Source organism: Gigantopelta aegis, chromosome 4 (assembly GCF_016097555.1).
Source record: "Gigantopelta aegis isolate Gae_Host chromosome 4, Gae_host_genome, whole genome shotgun sequence".
NCBI lineage: Eukaryota > Metazoa > Mollusca > Gastropoda > Neomphalida > Peltospiridae > Gigantopelta > Gigantopelta aegis.
In genome coordinates, this window is record NC_054702.1 from 107,072,722 (window position 1) to 107,096,880 (window position 24,159).

At 32.7% G+C, this 24,159-nt stretch overlaps 1 protein-coding gene across 3 annotated transcripts in view; it reads right to left on the minus strand.

Annotated features, from left to right (window-relative positions):
* Positions 1 to 23,561, minus strand: part of LOC121371686 (cleavage and polyadenylation specificity factor subunit 2-like) — a 224,884-nt gene extending 201,323 nt beyond the window's left edge. Inside the window, exons 1-8 of one of the 3 annotated variants that reach the window (XM_041497758.1) lie at positions 23,488 to 23,561; positions 21,131 to 21,315; positions 19,515 to 19,674; positions 19,049 to 19,154; positions 18,186 to 18,315; positions 17,775 to 17,890; positions 15,426 to 15,514; positions 12,579 to 12,677 (exon numbers count right to left, since the gene is read on the minus strand). In XM_041497758.1, coding sequence (XP_041353692.1) covers positions 12,579 to 12,677; positions 15,426 to 15,514; positions 17,775 to 17,890; positions 18,186 to 18,315; positions 19,049 to 19,154; positions 19,515 to 19,674; positions 21,131 to 21,279 — 849 coding nt within the window. In that variant the 5' untranslated portion in view covers positions 21,280 to 21,315; positions 23,488 to 23,561. Of the gene's footprint in view, positions 1 to 12,578; positions 12,678 to 15,425; positions 15,515 to 17,774; positions 17,891 to 18,185; positions 18,316 to 19,048; positions 19,155 to 19,514; positions 19,675 to 21,130; positions 21,316 to 23,480 lie in introns of all 3 variants that reach the window. The other 2 variants (XM_041497760.1, XM_041497761.1) reach the window with 2 other exon arrangements.
* Between the last annotated feature and the right edge of the window lie 598 nt (positions 23,562 to 24,159).

The window sequence follows — 24,159 nt, forward strand, 5'->3', positions numbered from 1 at the left end:
ATTATGTTTCAAAGTAGAAACAGTATTCAGTGTTCATTATGTTTTAAAGTAGAGACAGTATTCAGTGTTTCAAAGTTCAGAGAGTATTCATGTTCACTATGTTTCAAAGTAGAGACAGTATTCAGTGTTCAGTATGTTTTAGAGGCTGTATTCAGTGTTCAGTATGTTTTAGAGACAATATTCAGTGTTCATTATATTTCAAAGTAGAGACAGTATTCAGTGTTCATTATGTTTTAGACAGTATTCAGTGTTCACTATCTTTCGAAGTAAAGATAGTGTTCAGTGTTCACTGTTTCAAAGTAGATACAGTATTCAGTGTTCACTATGTTTTGGAAACAGTATTCAGTGTTCATTATGTTTCAAAGTAAAGCTAGTATTCAGTGTTCACTGTTTCAAACTAGAGACTGTATTCGGTATTCAGTATGTTTTAGAGACAGTATTTAATGTTCACTATGTTTCAAAGTAGAGACAGTATTCGGTGTTCAGTATGTTTCAAAGTAGAGACAATATTCAGTATTCATTATGTTTCAAAGTAGAGACAGTATTCAGTGTTCAGTATGTTTCAAAGTAGAGACAATATTCAGTATTCATTATGTTTCTAAGTAGAGACAGTATTCAGTGTTCAGTATGTTTCAAAGTAGAGAAAGTATTCAGTATGTTTTAAAGACATTATTTAGTGTTCACTATGTTTCAAAGTAGAGACTATTTAGTGTTCAGTATGTTTTGAAGTAGAGACTGTATTCGGTATTCAGTATGTTTTAGAGACAGTATTTAATGTTCACTATGTTTCAAAGTAGAGACAGTATTCGGTGTTCAGTATGTTTCAAAGTAGAGACAATATTCAGTATTCATTATGTTTCAAAGTAGAAACAGTATTCAGTGTTCATTATGTTTTAAAGTAGAGACAGTATTCAGTATGTTTCAGACAGTATTCGGTGTTCACTATGTTTCAAAGTAGAGACAGTATTCAGTGTTCAGTATGTTTTAGAGGCTGTATTCAGTGTTCAGTATGTTTTAGAGACAATATTCAGTGTTCATTATATTTCAAAGTAGAGACAGTATTCAGTGTTCATTGTTTTAGAGACAGTATTCAGTGTTCATTGTTTTAGAGACAGTATTTAGTGTTCACTATGTTTCAAAGTAGAGACAGTATTCGGTGTTCATTATGTTTTAGAGACAGTATTCAGTGTTCACTATGTTTCAAAGTAGAGACAGTATTGGGTGTTCAGTATGTTTTAGAGACAGTATTTAGTGTTCACTATGTTTCAATTTAGAAACAGTATTCAGTGTTCACTAAGCTTTAGAAACAGTATTCAGTATTTATTGTTTCAAAGTTGAGACAGTATTCAGTGTTCACTATGTTTTAGAGACAATATTCAGTGTTCATTATATTTCAAAGTAGAGACAGTATTCAGTGTTCATTATGTTTTAGAGACAGTATTTAGTGTTCAGTATGTTTCAAAGTAGAGACAGTATTCAGTGTTCAGTATGTTTCAAAGTAGATACAGTATTCAGTATGTTTTAGAGACAGTATTTAGTGTTCACTATGTTTCAAAGTAGAGACTATTTAATGTTCACTATGTTTCAAAGTAGAGACAGTATTCGGTATTCAGTATGTTTCAAAGTAGAGACAATATTCAGTATTCATTATGTTTCAAAGAAGAGACAGTATTCAGTATGTTCAAAGTATGTTTTCAGTAGAAACAGTTTCAAAGTAGAGACAGTATTCAGTATGTTTTAGAGACAGTATTCAGTGTTCACTATGTTTCAAAGTAGAGACAGTATTCAGTGTTCAGTATGTTTTAGAGACAGTATTTAGTGTTCACTATGTTTCAATTTAGAAACAGTATTCAGTGTTCACTTGCAGAAACAGTATGTTTCATTGTTTCAAAGTAGAGACAGTATTCAGTGTTCAGTATGTTTTAGAGACAGTATTCAGTGTTCATAGAGACAGTAATCAGTTTCAAAGTAGAGACAGTATTCAGTGTTCACTATGTTTCAAAGTAGAGACAGTATTCGGTATTCAGTATGTTTTAGAGACAGTATTTAATGTTCACTATGTTTCAAAGTAGAGACAGTATTCGGTGTTCAGTATGTTTCAAAGTAGAGACAATATTCAGTATTCATTATGTTTCAAAGTAGAGACAGTATTCAGTGTTCAGTATGTTTCAAAGTAGAGACAATATTCTGTATTCATTATATTTCAAAGTAGAGACAGTATTCAGTGTTCATTATGTTTTAGAGACAGTATTTAGTGTTCAGTATGTTTCAAAGTAGAGACAGTATTCAGTGTTCAGTATGTTTCAAAGTAGATACAGTATTCAGTATTCAGTATTTAGTGTTCAAAAAGTAGAGACAGTATTATGTTTCAAAGTGTTTCAGTATGTTTCAAAGTAGAGACAATATTCAGTATTCATTATGTTTCAAAGTATGTTTCAAAGTAGAGACAGTATTCACTATGTTTCAAAGTAGAGACAGTATTCAGTATGTTTTAGAGACAGTATTCAGTGTTCACTATGTTTCAAAGTAGAGACAGTATTGGGTGTTCAGATGTTTTAGACAGTATTCAGTGTTCACTATGTTTCAAAGTAGAAACAGTATTCAGTGTTCAGTATGTTTTAGAGACAGTATTCAGTAAGTTTCAAAGTAGAGACAGTATTCAGTGTTCAGTATGTTTTAGAGACAGTATTCAGTGTTCACTATGTTTTAAAGTAGAGACAGTATTCAGTGTTCACTATGTTTCAAAGTAGAGACAGTATTCAGTATTCATTATGTTTCAAAGTAGAGACAGTATTCAGTGTTCAGTATGTTTCAAAGTAGAGACAGTATTCAGTGTTCAGTATGTTTCAAAGTAGATACAGTATTCAGTATGTTTTAGAGACAGTATTTAGTGTTCACTATGTTTCAAAGTAGAGACTATTTAATGTTCACTATGTTTCAAAGTAGAGACAGTATTCGGTATTCAGTATGTTTCAAAGTAGAGACAATATTCAGTATTCATTATGTTTCAAAGAAGAGACAGTATTCAGTGTTCAGTATGTTTTAGAGACAGTATTCAGTGTTCACTATGTTTCAAAGTAGAGACAGTATTGGGTGTTCAGTATGTTTTAGAGACAGTATTTAGTGTTCACTATGTTTCAATTTAGAAACAGTATTCAGTGTTCACTATGCTTTAGAAACAGTATTCAGTATTCATTGTTTCAAAGTAGAGACAGTATTCAGTGTTCAGTATGTTTTAGAGACAGTATTCAGTGTTCACTAAGTTTCAAAGTAGAGACAGTATTGGGTGTTCAGTATGTTTTAGAGACAGTATTTAGTGTTCACTATGTTTCAATTTAGAAACAGTATTCAGTGTTCACTAAGTTTTAGAGACAGTATTTAGTGTTCACTATGTTTCAAAGTAGAGACAGTATTCAGTGTTCACTATGTTTCATTATTCAGTATTCATTATGTTTCAAAGTTGAGACAGTATTCAGTGTTCACTATGTTTCAAAGTAGAGACAATATTCAGTGTTCATTATATTTCAAAGTAGAGACAGTATTCAGTGTTCATTATGTTTTAGAGACAGTATTTAGTGTTCAGTATGTTTCAAAGTAGAGACAGTATTCAGTGTTCAGTATGTTTCAAAGTAGATACAGTATTCAGTATGTTTTAGAGACAGTATTTAGTGTTCACTATGTTTCAAAGTAGAGACTATTTAATGTTCACTATGTTTCAAAGTAGAGACAGTATTCGGTATTCAGTATGTTTCAAAGTAGAGACAATATTCAGTATTCATTATGTTTCAAAGAAGAGACAGTATTCAGTATGTTTCAAAGTAGAGACAATATTCAGTATTCATTGTTTCAAAGTAGAGACAGTATTCAGTATGTTTTAGAGACAGTATTCAGTGTTCACTATGTTTCAAAGTAGAGACAGTATTGGGTGTTCAGTATGTTTTAGAGACAGTATTTAGTGTTCACTATGTTTCAATTTAGAAACAGTATTCAGTGTTCACTATGCTTTAGAAACAGTATTCAGTATTCATTGTTTCAAAGTAGAGACAGTATTCAGTGTTCAGTATGTTTTAGAGACAGTATTCAGTGTTCACTATGTTTCAAAGTAGAGACAGTAATCAGTGTTCACTATGTTTCAAAGTAGAGACAGTAATCAGTGTTCACTATGTTTCAAAGTAGAGACAGTATTTAGTGTTCAGTATGTTTCAAAGTAGAGACAGTATTCAGTGTTCAGTATGTTTCAAAGTAGATACAGTATTCAGTATGTTTTAGAGACAGTATTTAGTGTTCACTATGTTTCAAAGTAGAGACTATTTAATGTTCACTATGTTTCAAAGTAGAGACAGCATTCGGTATTCAGTATGTTTCAAAGTAGAGACAATATTCAGTATTCATTATGTTTCAAAGAAGAGACAGTATTCAGTATGTTTCAAAGTAGAGACAATATTCAGTATTCATTGTTTCAAAGTAGAGACAGTATTCAGTATGTTTTAGAGACAGTATTCAGTGTTCACTATGTTTCAAAGTAGAGACAGTATTGGGTGTTCAGTATGTTTTAGAGACAGTATTTAGTGTTCACTATGTTTCAATTTAGAAACAGTATTCAGTGTTCACTATGCTTTAGAAACAGTATTCAGTATTCATTGTTTCAAAGTAGAGACAGTATTCAGTGTTCAGTATGTTTTAGAGACAGTATTCAGTGCTCACTATGTTTCAAAGTAGAGACAGTAATCAGTGTTCACTATGTTTCAAAGTAGAGACAGTAATCAGTGTTCACTATGTTTCAAAGTAGAGACAGTATTCAGTGTTCACTGTTTCAAAGTAGAGACTGTATTCGGTATTCAGTATGTTTTAGAGACAGTATTTAATGTTCACTATGTTTCAAAGTAGAGACAGTATTCGGTGTTCAGTATGTTTCAAAGTAGAGACAATATTCAGTATTCATTATGTTTCAAAGTAGAGACAGTATTCAGTGTTCAGTATGTTTCAAAGTAGAGACAATATTCTGTATTCATTATGTTTCTAAGTAGAGACAGTATTCAGTATGTTTCAAAGTAGAGACAGCATTCAGTGTTCAGTATGTTTCAAAGTAGAAATAGTATTCAGTATGTTTTAAAGACATTATTTAGTGTTCACTATGTTTCAAAGTAGAGACTATTTAGTGTTCAGTATGTTTTGAAGTAGAGACTGTATTCGGTATTCAGTATGTTTTAGAGACAGTATTTAATGTTCACTATGTTTCAAAGTAGAGACAGTATTCGGTGTTCAGTATGTTTCAAAGTAGAGACAATATTCAGTATTCATTATGTTTCAAAGTAGAAACAGTATTCAGTATGTTTTAGAGACAGTATTCAGTGTTCATTATGTTTTAAAGTAGAGACAGTATTCAGTATGTTTCAGACAGTATTCGGTGTCCACTATGTTTCAAAGTAGAGACAGTATTCAGTGTTCAGTATGTTTTAGACAGTATTCAGTATTCATTGTTTCAAAGTAGAGACAGTATTCAGTGTTCAGTATGTTTTAAAGGCTGTATTCAGTGTTCAGTATGTTTTAGAGACAATATTCAGTGTTCATTATATTTCAAAGTAGAGACAGTATTCAGTGTTCATTATGTTTTAGAGACAGTATTCAGTGTTCATTATGTTTTAGAGACAGTATTTAGTGTTCACTATGTTTTAAAGTAGAGACAGTATTCGGTGTTCAGTATGTTTTAGAGACAGTATTTAGTGTTCACTATGTTTCAATTATTCAGTGTTCAAAGAGACAGTATTCAGTGTTCACAAAGTATATTCAGTGTTCTTTTTAGAAACAGTATTCAGTATTTATTGTTTCAAAGTTGAGACAGTATTCAGTGTTCACTATGTTTCAAAGTTTTCGGTAGAGACAATATTCAGTGTTTCAAAGAAGAGACAGTATTCAGTGTTCATTATATTTCAAAGTAGAGACAGTATTCAGTGTTCATTATGTTTTAGAGACAGTATTTAGTGTTCAGTATGTTTCAAAGTAGAGACAATATTCAGTATTCATTATGTTTCAAAGTAGAGACAGTATTCAGTGTTCAGTATGTTTCAAAGTAGATACAGTATTCAGTATGTTTTAGAGACAGTATTTAGTGTTCACTATGTTTCAAAGTAGAGACTATTTAATGTTCACTATGTTTCAAAGTAGAGACAGTATTCGGTATTCAGTATGTTTCAAAGTAGAGACAATATTCAGTATTCATTATGTTTCAAAGAAGAGACAGTATTCAGTGTTCAGTATGTTTCAAAGTAGAGACAATATTCAGTATTCATTGTTTCAAAGTAGAGACAGTATTCAGTGTTCAGTATGTTTTAGAGACAGTATTCAGTGTTCACTATGTTTCAAAGTAGACAGTATTGGGTGTTCAGTATGTTTTAGAGACAGTATTTAGTGTTCACTATGTTTCAATTTAGAAACAGTATTCAGTGTTCACTATGCTTTAGAAACAGTATTCAGTATTTATTGTTTCAAAGTTCAGACAGTATTCAGTGTTCACTATGTTTTAGAGACAATATTCAGTGTTCATTATATTTCAAAGTAGAGACAGTATTCAGTGTTCATTATGTTTTAGAGACAGTATTTAGTGTTCAGTATGTTTCAAAGTAGATACAGTATTCAGTATGTTTTAGAGACAGTATTTAGTGTTCACTATGTTTCAAAGTAGAGACTATTTAATGTTCACTATGTTTCAAAGTAGAGACAGTATTCGGTATTCAGTATGTTTCAAAGTAGAGACAATATTCAGTATTCATTATGTTTCAAAGAAGAGACAGTATTCAGTGTTCAGTATGTTTCAAAGTAGAGACAATATTCAGTATTCATTGTTTCAAAGTAGAGACAGTATTCAGTGTTCAGTATGTTTTAGAGACAGTATTCAGTGTTCACTATGTTTCAAAGTAGAGACAGTATTGGGTGTTCAGTATGTTTTAGAGACAGTATTTAGTGTTCACTATGTTTCAATTTAGAAACAGTATTCAGTGTTCACTATGCTTTAGAAACAGTATTCAGTATTCATTGTTTCAAAGTAGAGACAGTATTCAGTGTTCAGTATGTTTTAGAGACAGTATTCAGTGTTCACTAAGTTTCAAAGTAGAGACAGTAATCAGTGTTCACTATGTTTCAAAGTAGAGACAGTAATCAGTGTTCACTATGTTTCAAAGTAGAGACAGTATTCAGTGTTCACTGTTTCAAAGTAGAGACTGTATTCGGTATTCAGTATGTTTTAGAGACAGTATTTAATGTTCACTATGTTTCAAAGTAGAGACAGTATTCGGTGTTCAGTATGTTTCAAAGTAGAGACAATATTCAGTATTCATTATGTTTCAAAGTAGAGACAGTATTCAGTGTTCAGTATGTTTCAAAGTAGAGACAATATTCAGTATTCATTATGTTTCTAAGTAGAGACAGTATTCAGTATGTTTCAAAGTAGAGACAGCATTCAGTGTTCAGTATGTTTCAAAGTAGAGAAAGTATTCAGTATGTTTTAAAGACATTATTTAGTGTTCACTATGTTTCAAAGCAGAGACTATTTAGTGTTCAGTATGTTTTGAAGTAGAGACTGTATTCGGTATTCAGTATGTTTTAGAGACAGTATTTAATGTTCACTATGTTTCAAAGTAGAGACAGTATTCGGTGTTCAGTATGTTTCAAAGTAGAGACAATATTCAGTATTCATTATGTTTCAAAGTAGAGACAGTATTCAGTGTTCAGTATGTTTCAAAGTAGAGACAATATTCAGTATTCATTATGTTTCTAAGTAGAGACAGTATTCAGTATGTTTCAAAGTAGAGACAGCATTCAGTGTTCAGTATGTTTCAAAGTAGAGAAAGTATTCAGTATGTTTTAAAGACATTATTTAGTGTTCACTATGTTTCAAAGTAGAGACTATTTAGTGTTCAGTATGTTTTGAAGTAGAGACTGTATTCGGTATTCAGTATGTTTTAGAGACAGTATTTAATGTTCACTATGTTTCAAAGTAGAGACAGTATTCGGTGTTCAGTATGTTTCAAAGTAGAGACAATATTCAGTATTCATTATGTTTCAAAGTAGAAACAGTATTCAGTATGTTTTAGAGACAGTATTCAGTGTTCATTATGTTTTAAAGTAGAGACAGTATTCAGTATGTTTCAGACAGTATTCGGTGTTCACTATGTTTCAAAGTAGAGACAGTATTCAGTGTTCATTATGTTTCAAAGTAAAGCTAGTATTCAGTGTTCACTGTTTCAAAGTAGAGACTGTATTCGGTATTCAGTATGTTTTAGAGACAGTATTTAATGTTCACTATGTTTCAAAGTAGAGACAATATTCAGTATTCATTATGTTTCTAAGTAGAGACAGTATTCAGTGTTCAGTATGTTTCAAAGTAGAGACAGCATTCAGTGTTCAGTATGTTTCAAAGTAGAGAAAGTATTCAGTATGTTTTAAAGACATTATTTAGTGTTCACTATGTTTCAAAGCAGAGACTATTTAGTGTTCACTATGTTTTGAAGTAGAGACTGTATTCGGTATTCAGTATGTTTTAGAGACAGTATTTAATGTTCACTATGTTTCAAAGTAGAGACAGTATTCGGTGTTCAGTATGTTTCAAAGTAGAGACAATATTCAGTATTCATTATGTTTCAAAGTAGAAACAGTATTCAGTGTTCAGTATGTTTTAGAGACAGTATTCAGTGTTCATTATGTTTTAAAGTAGAGACAGTATTCAGTATGTTTCAGACAGTATTCGGTGTTCACTATGTTTCAAAGTAGAGACAGTATTCAGTGTTCAGTATGTTTTAGACAGTATTCAGTATTCATTGTTTCAAAGTAGAGACAGTATTCAGTGTTCAGTATGTTTTAGAGGCTGTATTCAGTGTTCAGTATGTTTTAGAGACAATATTCAGTGTTCATTATATTTCAAAGTAGAGACAGTATTCAGTATTCATTGTTTTAGAGACAGTATTTAGTGTTCACTATGTTTCAAAGTAGAGACTGTATTCAGTGTTCAGTATGTTTTAGAGACAATATTCAGTGTTCATTATATTTCAAAGTAGAGACAGTATTCAGTGTTCATTATGTTTTAGAGACAGTATTCAGTGTTCATTATGTTTTAGAGACAGTATTCAGTGTTCACTATGTTTCAAAGTAGACAGTATTGGGTGTTCAGTATGTTTTAGAGACAGTATTCAGTATTCATTGTTTCAAAGTAGAGACAGTATTCAGTGTTCAGTATGTTTTAGAGACAGTATTCAGTGTTCACTATGTTTCAAAGTAGACAGTATTGGGTGTTCAGTATGTTTTAGAGACAGTATTCAGTATTCATTGTTTCAAAGTAGAGACAGTATTCGGTGTTCAGTATGTTTTAGAGGCAGTGTTCAATATGTTTTAGAGACAATATTCAGTGTTCATTATATTTCAAAGTAGAGACAGTATTCAGTGTTCAGTATGTTTTAGAGACAGTATTCAGTGTTCACTATGTTTCAAAGTAGAGAAAGTATTGGGTGTTCAGTATGTTTTAGAGACAGTATTTAGTGTTCACTATGTTTCAATTTAGAAACAGTATTCAGTGTTCACTATGCTTTAGAAACAGTATTCAGTATTCATTGTTTCAAAGTAGAGACAGTATTCAGTGTTCAGTATGTTTTAGAGACAGTATTCAGTGTTCACTATGTTTCAAAGTAGAGACAGTAATCAGTGTTCACTATGTTTCAAAGTAGAGACAGTAATCAGTGTTCACTATGTTTCAAAGTAGAGACAGTATTCAGTGTTCACTATGTTTCAAAGTAGAGACAGTATTCAGTGTTTACTATGTTTCAAAGTAGAGACAGTATTCAGTATTCATTGTTTCAAAGTAGAGACAGTATTCAGTGTTCAGTATGTTTCAAAGTAGAGACAGTATTCAGTATGTTTCAAAGTAGAGACAGTATTCAGTATGTTTTATAGACAGTATTTAGTGTTCACTATGTTTCAAAGTAGAGACTATTTAGTGTTCAGTATGTTTTGAAGTAGAGACTGTATTCGGTATTCAGTATGTTTTAGAGATAGTTTTTAATGTTCACCATGTTTCAAAGTAGAGACAGTATTCGGTGTTCAGTATGTTTCAAAGTAGAGACAATATTCAGTATTCATTATGTTTCAAAGTAGAGACAGTATTCAGTGTTCAGTATGTTTTAGAGACAGTATTCAGTGTTCATTATATTTTAAAGTAGAGACAGTATTCAGTATGTTTCAGACAGTATTCGGTGTTCACTATGTTTCAAAGTAGAGACAGTATTCAGTGTTCAGTATGTTTTAGACAGTATTCAATATTCATTGTTTCAAAGTAGAGACAGTATTCGGTGTTCAGTATGTTTTAGAGGCAGTGTTCAGTATGTTTAATACACAATATTCAGTGTTCATTATATTTCAAAGTAGAGACAGTGTTCATTATGTTTTAGAGACAGTATTTAGTGTTCACTATGTTTCAAAGTAGAGACAGTATTCGGTGTTCATTATGTTTTAGAGACAGTATTCAGTGTTCACTATGTTTCAAAGTAGAGACAGTATTGGGTGTTCAGTATGTTTTAGAGACAGTATTTAGTGTTCACTATGTTTCAATTTAGAAACAGTATTCAGTGTTCACTATGCTTTAGAAACAGTATTCAGTATTCATTGTTTCAAAGTTGAGACAGTATTCAGTGTTCAGTATGTTTTAGAGACAATATTCAGTGTTCATTATATTTCAAAGTAGAGACAGTATTCAATTTTCATTATGTTTTAGAGACAGTATTTAGTGTTCACTATGTTTCAAAGTAGAGACAGTATTCGGGGTTCATTATGTTTTAGAGACAGTATTCAGTGTTCACTAGGTTTCAAAGTAGAGACAGTATTCGGTGTTCAGTATGTTTCAGAGACAGTATTCAGCAGGGTTACTAGCCACAATTAAAACTTCACTAGTCCTGCTTTCCTTTAAGTTAATATAATTTTACAGTAAATAGAGATTATTACCAGAGTGTTTTTCGGTATCGTCAATATCATATATTAGGAATATAAATTGTATTATGCGAGCCTTTGGCGAGCATAATACATTATTTTTATTCCTAATATATGATATTGACGATACCGAAATACACGAGGGTAATAATCTCTTTATCATATAAGCTCAAGCTTAATACAACGTGTTTTTGTAAACTGTACACGTAACTTTAATACCAGTCCGCCATTACTAGATATTCAAATGACGTAAGAATATGTGGGGCGGTGTATTTTTGAATGGAAAAGACATCAAACTCGAATGACGTCATTTTGGATGTCCTTACATCAAATTAAAGTTATGCCTAAATAAAGTTATGCCTAACGTTTTTTGTTTTCTGAACGCTGGACAGCTTTCAGTGTCAACTTGCCATTGAAATGTTTTTATTTGATGACTATGAATGCATACGTCAATCATGGAGTGTCACCCAAGTACGTTTGCTTAAATGTCAATAAACCTAGTGCCGAGACCTCGACTAATTTACATCTAATTTGTAAAGTTATCAAATTCTCAAAGTATGTGATCTGAAAAATATCACATACTTTGATTGCACTGAAAATGTAAGATATTATATGATAAAAATCAGATATGTAACCTAAAGAGAGAGACAAAGCTTAAAACACTAACATTGGGAGATGGGGGTGGGGGCAGGATATTCATATTTACAAAATAGACTTAACTGCAACATTTTCACTTGCCGTTTGGCATGGCAATTGTAGTTATTTACTAGCTCAACATTGAATATTACTAGCCATGGGAGTGGGGCTACCATAATCTAGAAGCCCTGTATTCAGTATTCAGTATGTTTCAAAGTAAAGAGAGGATTCAGTGTTCACCACGTTAAAATTTTTATCTGATTTTAACTTTACTTTAATATAATTAAACTGCAATCTAATATGTGAAAGCATAACCAGTGAAATTTATTGGTTGCTGGCTTATTTTGACAAGCCTGTGTATTCATACATGCGACACATTAATTCGGTACTGCTTTAATATAGCCAATAAACATACAGTGGCAGTAATTTGGACCACCATTTATCTGTCAGAAACTGATCTGAGAATTAACTGTCCTGCATGCAGTATGCCTAATGAGCTCTTGTTATTTGTTTTGAACTACAGAGTTTCCATGTCTGTTCACAAAGTGTACAAATGTAACCAAAACACATTTTTGGTAGCAAGCTAAAATATCTTGAAGGACAGCCTTGTAAATGCTTAACAGAAGCTTAGGTTTATTTGTTTTCATGACACTCTGAGACCCAACCTCTATCCGAGATAGGCTTCCATTTTTTTTGCACGTCACGTTTTTTAACATGGTCTAGTTGTAAGATCTCTTCTAATGTAGGCTTCCAAACATTTTTGTACGTGAAAACCTAGCACTTATCTCACTGAGAAATAAAAAATTCCTCTCCATGTGGTTGTAAGCTTTCGACTTCATGCAATAGAAGCGATGGTATAACGTGGTCATTAACCTGGCAAAGCTACAATAGCAGGAACTGGCCTTTACGTTAGGCAGGTTTCTAGTCCTGGATTTCCGGTAACAAATTTTCAATGTGAACAAAAAGAAAGCTACCTGAGACTTAGCAAACTCCACTACATTGTAGCTGACATTATTAAGCAGGGCCAGGGAATACGGGGATAGTCCAGACTCTGCACTCCGCCACATCTGGTCCTGAAAAACACATACAAACAAAATGTTTATTATACATCAGGGCTCGAACTTAAGAAATTGTTGCCTACAACAACAATTTAAACAAATTGCCATGAGTGAAATGGCTCACTGATGGCAATTTTGAGCCTGAATATAGCAGCTTTTTTAAAAGTAATTTTTGCAGCAAATAAACATTACTGAAAGGTTATTTTGCTGTTTGGAGACATATTTCAAATGCACAAATGTTTAATACTGGCAGATAATATATACCAGGTATAATAATAATAATAATAATAATAATAATAATAATAAATTCTTTATTTAGTTAGCAAAAGCTAATCTTCCCTGAGGCCCTCAGGTACAAACAATACAGAATTACAATACATACATTTATGAACAAATAAAAAATACATATATGTCAATAAACATATGCACAAATAATATTATTTTAGAAAATATTTCTTGAGTCTATATTTAAAAACAGCAGTATTTGGCGATGATCGGACAGCTTTAGGTAAGTACTGGTCTAGAGTAACTGAAAGCATGTTTAAATAAAGACATTTCAGTTTTTGGAATTAATAGATTTCTATCCTCTACATTTCAAAGGTTGTAGGGATTGTTTTCTCCAACATATATTAATAAGTTTGAAAGATAGTTTGGGTCTTCATTGCACAAGTTGCCATCGGTGGCAGTAATTTTTATTCAGTTGCAGACAAGTGCAGTGATGATGCTCCCTGTCTACGGAAATTTATATATTTCAAACATGGCAATTGCCGTCGATAAGTTCGAGTCCTGTTATACATACTAGTTTTTGTTATCCATATGGTTAAAAATATGTGGTATTGTAACATTGTACAACCTATATTTTGTTCTAATAACTAAATGCAATTTATATCTATAGTCAATTTAGCTATCACAACAACAAAAATACTAATTCTATAGATTCAATTTACATTGTAACTAGTTCAAAACAAATAACAGTTTGTGGTACAATGTATATTCAAACTGTTCTACCAGCACACTTTGAAATCTAAATAAATAATTTTTAGTTGATGAAAGACACTGTTTTGAACATACATTAACTTTATTAAAGTGACAGACTCTAGTTTTTAAACACTACAACATATCTGTCACTATTAGAGCCATTTTTGATAATTGAAATTAGAAGGTACTTTCAGTTTCTTGTTTAGAATGTCCATATTCATACATCCAAGTGTTTCTGGTCATCCCAGTGTTTATAAGACCCCAAAATACATCTTTCATAATTCTAAAAATGGACTTATCTCCGAGTACAAACGGTAATAAAGCCAAGCTTCAGTCTATTTAGAGAGGTATTTCACCATTTCAATATCACAGAATCTTGTTTAAGTCTATTGGAATGTTACCCAGTTGTGTTACAGATTTGTAGATTGACCGAACTTAGTGTCTATTTTCACGTGTTGAAACTAGAGTGCGACTTTAATGGATTTTTTTCTCCTAATTGAAAATGAATAGCTGTGTTTACTTCCGCCAACAAACAATTACTTCATTAATACTATTACTTTTAGAAAGAAATTATCTTGTGCAATTTGCTCTGTCAAAACAAACAAAAGATATAATGATCAAACAGAACTTTTTCTGCATTTATTTTGGCCATGTTTTTCCTGCTCATCTCATTTCTCTAAATAAAATTTCTTTTGTTCTCTTGCTCAGTGCTCATGGATTCTAAGATTATTTTTAAATCCACTGGCTATCTACATGGTAATTTCAGTATTTCAATAGTTGTAAATGACATATCAGTACTGCTTTCAGTGTTCTCACTGGGTGAAAATTAATGGAGGGCGGCCGCACAACTCCCTCACCACACCCTTTAAAAAAAACACACCAAAAAACCCTGAAAAGCAACAAAAAAAACCAGCTTTGGTTTTGGTCGACTTTGTGGAAAGATCTATTCCTTATTTTGCCCCCAGTATCTGGTACAAGAAAGTTGATATGATGTACAAGCTTAGTCATCTTTGATGTACCATTAGTTGAACCGGAGATATTGATGGTTTGAAATTCACGTGCATTTGTTTTGGTGAACCGATCAAAATTTTAATATTATTATTATGACAGAAGATCGGAAAAAAATGTAATAGCGGGGCAGACCGCCCCCCTTAAATGGAGTATAGTGCTCAACTTTTAAACTAGACTGAGAGGCTGCTATTCACAAAAAATCATATCAGACTGACTTTTATAACTTTCATGTCCGACTTTTTTATATGTCTGATGGTAACATGTAATTAACATATGTTTTAAGAGTCCTGGGCCCATATTTTCAAAGCTATATTAGTGTTACAATATGGTAAAACCATCATAGGCTATGATGTCACTATGGCGTGTGCTGTAGTCACGTCATAGCCTACGATGGTTTTATGATATTGTAGTGCTAAGATAGCTTCGAAAATCTGTAGCCTGCACTTTTATGGAACTGATAAAAAAGTGACTAACTGATAAAAAAACAAAAAAACTATATTTATTGTTTTTCCAGTTTGTCATTTTGATGTTTGATTCTAATCAGTTACTGAAAGATTTCGAATGAAAGTCAGACATAAAAATGTGTAATTTGTGTTTATCAGTGTATATAAGAGAACAAAAACCAAGATTCAGAAATCAATAACAACAATACAGAAAGTTTACAATGTAAAATTTGCTAATTACGGTAATTTATCACTGGTCAAAGTGGTTTCGCTGGACTTTAAGATAGCTTGCAAGTGCTACAAAATACAACTTAGGAAGACTCAGTCTTACAAGTAAGTGTGCTAGTTCTAGCATCCGTCCTGCAGTGTCAACAGCAACCAAAACATTCCCATCATTTCTCATTGTCTGCAGAATTGTGGCTGAAAGAGACAGAACATGTTTAAACAGAACTGAAAAAAGTCAGCTTCAAGAGTAGGCCAAACTAACGCAGTCCTCCAAGGATATGTGCACAACACAAAAATTAATCCTTAGAAATAGCAAATGTTTTTATTTATTATGTTATGTTATTTTATTATTTTATGTTATTACTTATTCTATTTTATCAATTTATTACTTCATCAATCTATTAATAATGTATTTGACCAGAAATACGCCCATGTCCTTCAATAAGCCACCTTCCATTTTCAAGGTAACAGTATTTAAGAAATGAGGCCCTTATTCATAAATAAGACACCCCATCCCCTACCCCACCACCAACCACAAAAGTTTGCTAATGTTCACAAAAGGTCAGACCTCGAGTGAAAAGAACTTTAAACACCAATGTAGTAACATGAAATTAATGAAATTATGCAGATTTATAGAGTAAAACTGCTTCTTTGATCTATCCATACCCAAGTGAGAATCAACACGATGTCTATGCCACAATCTGCATATGTGACCCACCCTGGCGAATTCAGTCACATGTCGCAAAAAATAAATTAGACTTTTATGCATATTCTTAACCTGTAGAGTCTCAGCTTCAATGTGGTGCAAACATTATTAAAATATATTGATTTTTGACAGAGTTTGAGCAAAACATGTTCAGTGATATGTGAGATCATTATTTTGAGATAATGGCCGCTGAAGATACGGTCCTGGATTTTGGTCACTGGTATCAAAACACCATAGCAACAATATACTTAAAATAAAGGTACAGCTATCAAATTTTGCACACATTAAGTTTAAATCATAAACTATATGAATAAAAAGGTTGTGTAGGTTTAGGGTGGTTAAATACGATAAAATTAAATAATTTAATACATAGTAATTTTTTTAATTTTTTATTTGGTGAAAATCATTTTGCAAATTTATGAGCTATATAAGCTCCAAATTATAAATTAAGCAGTAAAATCCAGTAGATAGTAAATTTCTAAAATAATAAGTCAAACACAATATACAGAGTGAAACTATTATTATTATAACTTTTAGATGGTTTTAACATTCCGATTCCAGAGAAAATCCATGGAAGGATGTGTATTTTTTTTATTGTCTTGTTGTTTTTTTTTACTTGAAAATAACTAACGTCATTTTCCTAAAGTCACATCCTGGGTCACCCAGGAACAAATTTTGGTTTCGAATTCCGTCCCCGTCATCGTGATCGTCCACATCCCAGGAATAATCGGAAGATTACAAAAATCCACTCATTAACCAAATTGGCTCCACTTAAATATACATTGTTCAGCTCACTGAAAGCTCTAGCAAGAAGAGCGTCTTTTTTACTCACTTTAAGATGATAACAAAGTAAAAAAAACTGATTGGAATGGTACATAAATTAACATTTAAAAATTGCTCTTCGAACAAAAACCGTAGGCGCAGCCATCTTTTTTCCTTCCTTTGTGTTTTCCTTCGATGAACCACTGTAAGCTTGAATACTTTGATTACCCAGAAAGCCGCAGTGACCTTGTCGGTGACCAATCAAAAGGCGTATATCACTTAGCTAAGATGTCTGCCTAGTAACAAACTAGTTAGTGTATGGTCAGTTTTCGATTCCTATTGGCTTACAGCTAAGTCATACCAACACGTCACTGAAAGCATGGTGTACAGGAATTATTTTGGCGCAATTTGATACTAAATATGAAGCTATTCACCAAACGGCTACCGCAATTCAAAGTGGTGAAAATGAACAAAGAACAGCCTAACTCGGACCATTGTTTCGATTCTCCGAATAAACAACTACAAATCGTAATAAAAAGTATTTAGACGTTATTAAATTAAACGAGGGTAGTTTGAAATGATAAGTTAAACATGTAGGTACTGTTTTCTGTCAAAATCGCCATTTTCACCAGGTAGTGTATTTTTTCACGCAAAATCGACAACTGCGACATGCGACTGATTTCGCCAGAGCGGGTCACATATGCTAAGATACCTTCAAAAATATGGGCCTAGTATGTTACAACCAACAGTTGATTGTCACACAGTCAATTAAAACACAGCGGCAATTGATTTAACTAGCTTACTTGACATCAAAGCATTTAGGTTACACCATGAAGTTACAGTGGGCCACTACCCATTAAGCCTCTGGGAAAATCCCAGTGTAACACTGTCACCTAAACCAAAGTTCACGATCTATGTTCTAATTATTATGTGATAAAATTCTGTGATTTATGTTAAAATCCTAAAAATGTAAGTTATTTCACTTACTCATCAGCTGTTCATCCCTGAGTCGCCGTCTTGCCTGATTATACGATGCATTGAACGCATCGGTAATCATCAGAGACGGACGGTTGAACATCTCCAGAACACACCCATTCAGATGTCTGACAAAAAAGAAAAACATAACTTAATGTCCATGGGTAAAAACATGTGTTAATTAAATTATACAGAACACAAATTTATTAATCTACAGAAGACAATTTTGGTGATGACATTTGTACCTCGTCAGTGAGATGAAATATGTTACATATAATAGCACAGTGTCAAAATACATTGTTATTTCATATTATATTATATATGCATAATGTTACAAACTTTTTTATAAATGATATGAATGATGTGTGAAGAAATAACATCTTTTTAAAAACATCTTGAGTGTGATTAAATCTTGCTCATTACCTTTCTTTCTTGTGATTGTAGTCAACTGCATAGATAATCTCTTCTTCCCCATCTTTGACAATTTTCCAGATTGTGCCTCCGATCATGTGACCAGCCGGAAGAGGAGTTATTTGGATACCATGACCTTTACCTGCACAGATAGCAGAATTAAACAATTACTTCACTTGCAAAATAAGGGCTCATCTCAAAAGAATGGGTTTTGATTACATGTTAAGATACAAATCGTGTACTAAATATATTACAAATCTCAAATATAAAATGGACTTCAATGATCACTACAGCCAATGATTGCACTAATTTGTTACTTTCAACGATAAACTAATTTTTATAAAGTAAGGAAATAAATGTTTACTGACATCTCAGTACTTTTTAAACTATGGCTATTTGGTATCTAATGTGCCTTCATTTAAAAAAATGCTCCACAGAATAAGATGAAAACCCACTGTTAGCACATAGGCCACTCCCACCGAGTAACTGTAAGAGATCTTTTATAGGTAAGATGTTGATCTGAACAGCCATTTATAACACTTTAGTAAGATTCATGATCATTACAAAACCTAAATGAAATCAGATCTATTTCCACCCTGTCTGGGTATCGACATTAGTACATCTAATACAGGCCAATGCTGTGTATGGGTTATTTCTTGTGTACTTACATCACAAAACTGTTACAGTATGCCTACCATAGCATGACTTCATCAGATTGGACCATGGCATCATTAAAGTTTGTTTATTGTCAGCTCTACTTACAGCCAGTTTTGAAATGATTCTAGGATCACATCCTTTAAACAAAAGGCAGGTGAAAACTATTGGATTAATGGAGTTAGTTACAGTTTCATAAAATAATACCACAGTGTTGATACCTGTAAGAGTTACACTCTGCGAGTATTTCAGCTGAATGATTTTGTCAAAAGCCGCATCAACGTCATCAAGTGTAAATAAATTGAAGTCTTCTGTGTTGTGTCGAGACTAAAAAAGGGAGTTAAAGTATCTTAAAGCAGACAAAAATATACTTGCCATGGTTAATATAATTCTAACATGTAAACAAAAAACAAAGCAAGAAATGAAATAGTCAAACTTCAATACTAAATTTGATGTTGGAAGAAGTTATTACTTACAGAAACGTGTGCTAATATAGAGCTACAACTAAACAAAAAATTATATTTTGAAGAATTGTTTTTAGTCAAACTTCAATACTAACTTTTATGTTGGAAGACGTTATGCCATACCTGATAATGAATGAGTGAGTGAGTGAGTGAGTGAATATTTAATGACATCCCAGCACGAAAAATACATCAGCTATTGTGTGTCAACCTATGGTAAGCATACCTGATAAAGATCATACATAAACATCTGACCCATCTTGTAGACAGGATTGGTGGCGTAGATGGGACACGTGAGGCCACATTTCCCCACAAGGTAGGGCAGAGCGCCGAGATGTTGCTGGTCAGGATAGGACAGTAACACTGCATCTATCTGATGAAGATGACTAGGAGGAAAACATCAAATCACATTCATCAGTAATATGAGAGAAGATACTTAAATTCAAGTTACATGTACAAATAAGCATGTGCCTGTCAACGAGTTTGAAACTAATAAAACATAAGCATGATTACAAATGTCAACAAAGTAAATATAAGGAGTTTGAAATATACTGGTAATGTAATAATAAAATATTTTTCCTTGTAAAAACTGTGAGAAAGGTAAAACATACAAGTTCAGATAAGAATTGCCAAGACAAGTGACTGAGTTTACTTCTAGTCATTTGTATCTCAATCTGCTCTATGGCCACAACAATTGTGACTTGGAAATTTCATACATCCGACAGTATGAGTATTGTATTATTTAAGCAGAAACAACTAACATGACAATGACAGTTTGGGACCAAGCAAAACATTTATGTATCTACATTAGGGTCTCCACGAGTATTGGGCAAAGTCCGAGTCTAGCAAGACTTGTGTCCGTTCATAGGACTCGAGTATCCATGCAAGGAAGAGCACTCTCTTTTAATATTTTTTTAATGTCATTTTGCCATATGCTTGCCGCTGGTTATATTGCAGACATGGAGGGAAAACAAAAGTCGAATGTCTGGAATGTAATACAATGGCATGATTTGGCATCCATGTTCAGTGCTGGAATTAAGATACATAATGCTATTTTACTTAGTCCTTGGTCTGATTTTCATCTATGGTCAACGACAGTCCATTTTCGGACCCTTGTTTTGGCTTCGTACACAATAAATAAAACATATCCAATGGTAATTTTTTCATATATTTGAGAAAAAAAAGTACTTTTTATTTCTTTCAACTTTTAAAACTTAAAATTAATATTGTGCCCATAATTATGTAAAAAAAAAAAAAATGGACCCGTAAACAGCGTTGTCTGCTTGTCATAGAAATTTGACATGGGTCAATGTTAGTAGACCAGTTTTTTATTTTAATGTGGCGAAGCATTGTAATAATATATCTAATTTTACATTTGAATGACATCAGTATTCCAATAATGTCAATTTGCATCTCCTTACAATCACCATAAACTGGGTACATGACGTTTCCGTTTTAAGAATGCTCGAAAAAATTCCAATGCTAAATTGTTATTGAAATTTTTTTGTTTGAACATTACTAATGAACCTGAATGTGTTTGAAGAAAATCTTGTGATTAAAAAATTGTACCTTTTACGAAATATTGATTTCATATGAAATATTGATTTCATATGAAATTATGTTAAGATATGCTATATTTATTGTGCAAGAAGCCAAAACAAGGGTGCAAAAAGTGACCGCCGTCGACCTTCATATAAGTGTTGGGTACTTGGGTCCAGGTCCAGTTTGACTCTTGAGTAATCAAGGCCCTAATCTACATATAGCACATGACTGAAATTTGATGTAGATAATGTGGTTTTTCGTAACAAATAACAGGAATTCACTAATGTTAGTGATCAATACCGTTTCAACTCTGTGATGTACTCCATTGGGTAATCTTCATTCCACCCACAGTCGAGTAGAAATTTGAATTCATCCACCTGCAGAAGATAGGAAGGTGGCGACTCATCGTTAGCTCCTGACAAGACTTGTAGTTTGATAATGGACGTCATTGTGCTATGAATGACACTTCTGCCAACTCAGATCTACTGAAAGATAGAGAAAGATGTACGGCAGATGTAGCAAACAAGTATAAAAGAAAATATAAAGTGTTTTGTAAATGAACAGATATGGCACTCTCAGTAACAATTAGGTGTAAACAAAAAAGGTTGTTTTGTAAAGCAACACCACTAGAGCACATTGATATATTAATCATTGGCTATTGGATGTCAAACATTTGGTAATTTTGACATATAGTCTTAGAGAGGAAATCTGTTACATTTTTCCATTAGTAGCAAAAGGAAAGAAATGTTTTATTTAACAACGCACTCAACACATTTTATTTTACAGTTATATGGCATCAGACATATGGATAAGGACCACACAGAGATTGAGATAGGAAACCAGCTGTTGCCACTTCATGGGCTACTCTTTTCGATTAGCAGCAAGGGATCTTTTATATGCATCATCCCAGACAGGATAACACATACCACGGCCTTTGATATACCAGTCGTGGTGCACTGGCTGAAACGAGAAATAGCCCAATGGGCCCACTGACGGGGATCGATCCCAGACCGACCGTGCATCAAGCGAGCACTGTACCACTGAGCTACGTCCCACCCCACCACTAGTAGCAAAACAAATATTTTATATGCACCATCCCATAGACAGGATAGCACATACCACAGCCGTAGCCATATATCTCATAATGTAGTTCTCTGAGCCAAGACTTCTAGATTATGGTAGCCCCACTCCCATGGCTAGTGAAAACAAGTGTCAAATGTTGCAGTTAAGTCTATTTTGTAAATATGAATATCCTGCAACCCACTCACACACCACCCTCCAATGTTAGTATTTTCAACCTACATCTCTCTCTTTAGGTGACATATATCTGATTTTTACTATTATTTGGTATAATTGTATCAACTTAAAGTAAAGAAGGACTAGTGAATTTTTAATCATGGCTAGTAAATTTTTTAAATCACTGATCCCAAGGCTAGTGGATTTTTATAAAAATTCTAGAAGCCTTGTCCGAGCTAATCAGGTCATATATCAGTGTATATCGCTTTGTTGGCCATTAGCAGACTTTTCTTGTCTTTAAATATCTATACCATCCTAGAAAAGGGGTCAGCTAACAAATAGTCAACAAAAAGCGTCTGAGAAAAAAAAAAAATACTGTATAAAAATGCATCACTAGTGAAAACTTGTCATCTATTATTCACTTCAATGGTTTACCATTACACAATTTAACCAGTATTTTTAGCAACCTCAAGTATGTTCCATACTAGTACCTATTTGTCTGTTTTAACACAATAAATGCTTTATTTTATTTGGACACTGAAAACATATTTATTTATTGTTCTGTCATGTTGGCGATCTCTGGCTGAAAAAACTTATTTGGCGACAAATTTGTCATGTGATTTTATGAAGATAGAAATAAAAGAACACAACGATGTTAGAGGATCTGCTTTAAAAAAAAAATTCTGACATCTCGATATCTTTATTAAAATATAATATTTGTACTTTGATCGGTCCACCTGAAACAAATGACCATGAATGACATATCGTTCTATCAATATACACTTGTGTCTGATTCAACTGTATTAAAATTGAATTGGCTTGTAAAACATACTAGCCTTTTTGTACCAGATATTGAGAGGCCTATCCACTGAATCAGATAATACACAACAAGCTTTTGTTTTTGGGAGGATTTGCTTTTAAACTTTAACTTTTGTATTTTGATACTTACTTGTTTGAACAATATTGTTAATGAAAATGTTCTAGAAGTGTGAAGAAAAACCTCACAGATGAATGACAAGCAGACAACAACAAATTGGATGTTAATTGTGTGAACCATATACGAGAAAATAAAGTTTTGGAACGAGTTGGAAGCATAACGCAGTTAGGGACGTTGACGATACTGGACGGTCTACTGGACTGTCTACACAGTTACTGTGAGACTTGGAACGTAAAGAAACGGTAGGTGGCGTATTACTTTAAAAAGGAGAGAAAAACACAAATGGCACGACTTCATAGAGACAACGACTCAACAGACTTAATTATTTTAATTTTGCCAAATTTAAGAAATTAAAATTAAAATGCTTTTTAAATTCGCAATTGCCGAAATGGCGAATTTCACGAATGACTGAGCTTGCCCTGTAGGTGTAAACAGTAAGATCTGATCTCAGTCAAACCGTGTGTTTTTACTTCTTACCGGTTACCTTTTAAAGTATAAAGTTTAATGAAATAAACAAATCCATCAAATTAACTTCTTTCGGCTTCGAGCCATAGCGGGTAAAGGGAGGTAACGCACGTTCGAGCAATAGCGGGTAAAGGGAGGTAACGCAGGTATTAAAAAAAAGAAAAAAAGAGTTCAAGTCTAATAACCGGATTTAACCAAAAAAAATAAAAAAATCGCATCGAATAAGCAGACTTCAATTTAAAATAATAATAATATATTTTTTAAATATCTTAAAGCTCAATTTCTCTAGTCCACGTTTGTAGACACAATACCAAATATAGGTTAATTAAAATAATTGTAAAAGGCTAAAGCATAATAATAACTGTTTGGCAATGATTATTTTTGGTTTCCATGAATTGGGTAATAATTTAAGGCCTAGGCAAATACTTACTTGATTTAGCAATTTATGTTGAATCGTATCCAGTCAACATGTTCCCGAGATCTAACGTCTTCGGGTCATAACGCCCTCGCCAAGATAACCATTTTGTGTATAACAATTTAATCGATACAACATAAAAACACGACATTCTTCAGTGGAGAAGTTAGCAGTAATTCCAAAAAGCTTGCGCCTACCCACCATAATCATTTATAAGGAGTAAAAATAACCCAGTTAAATTTAGTACACATTTGTAATATGAATTTGAAACGCATG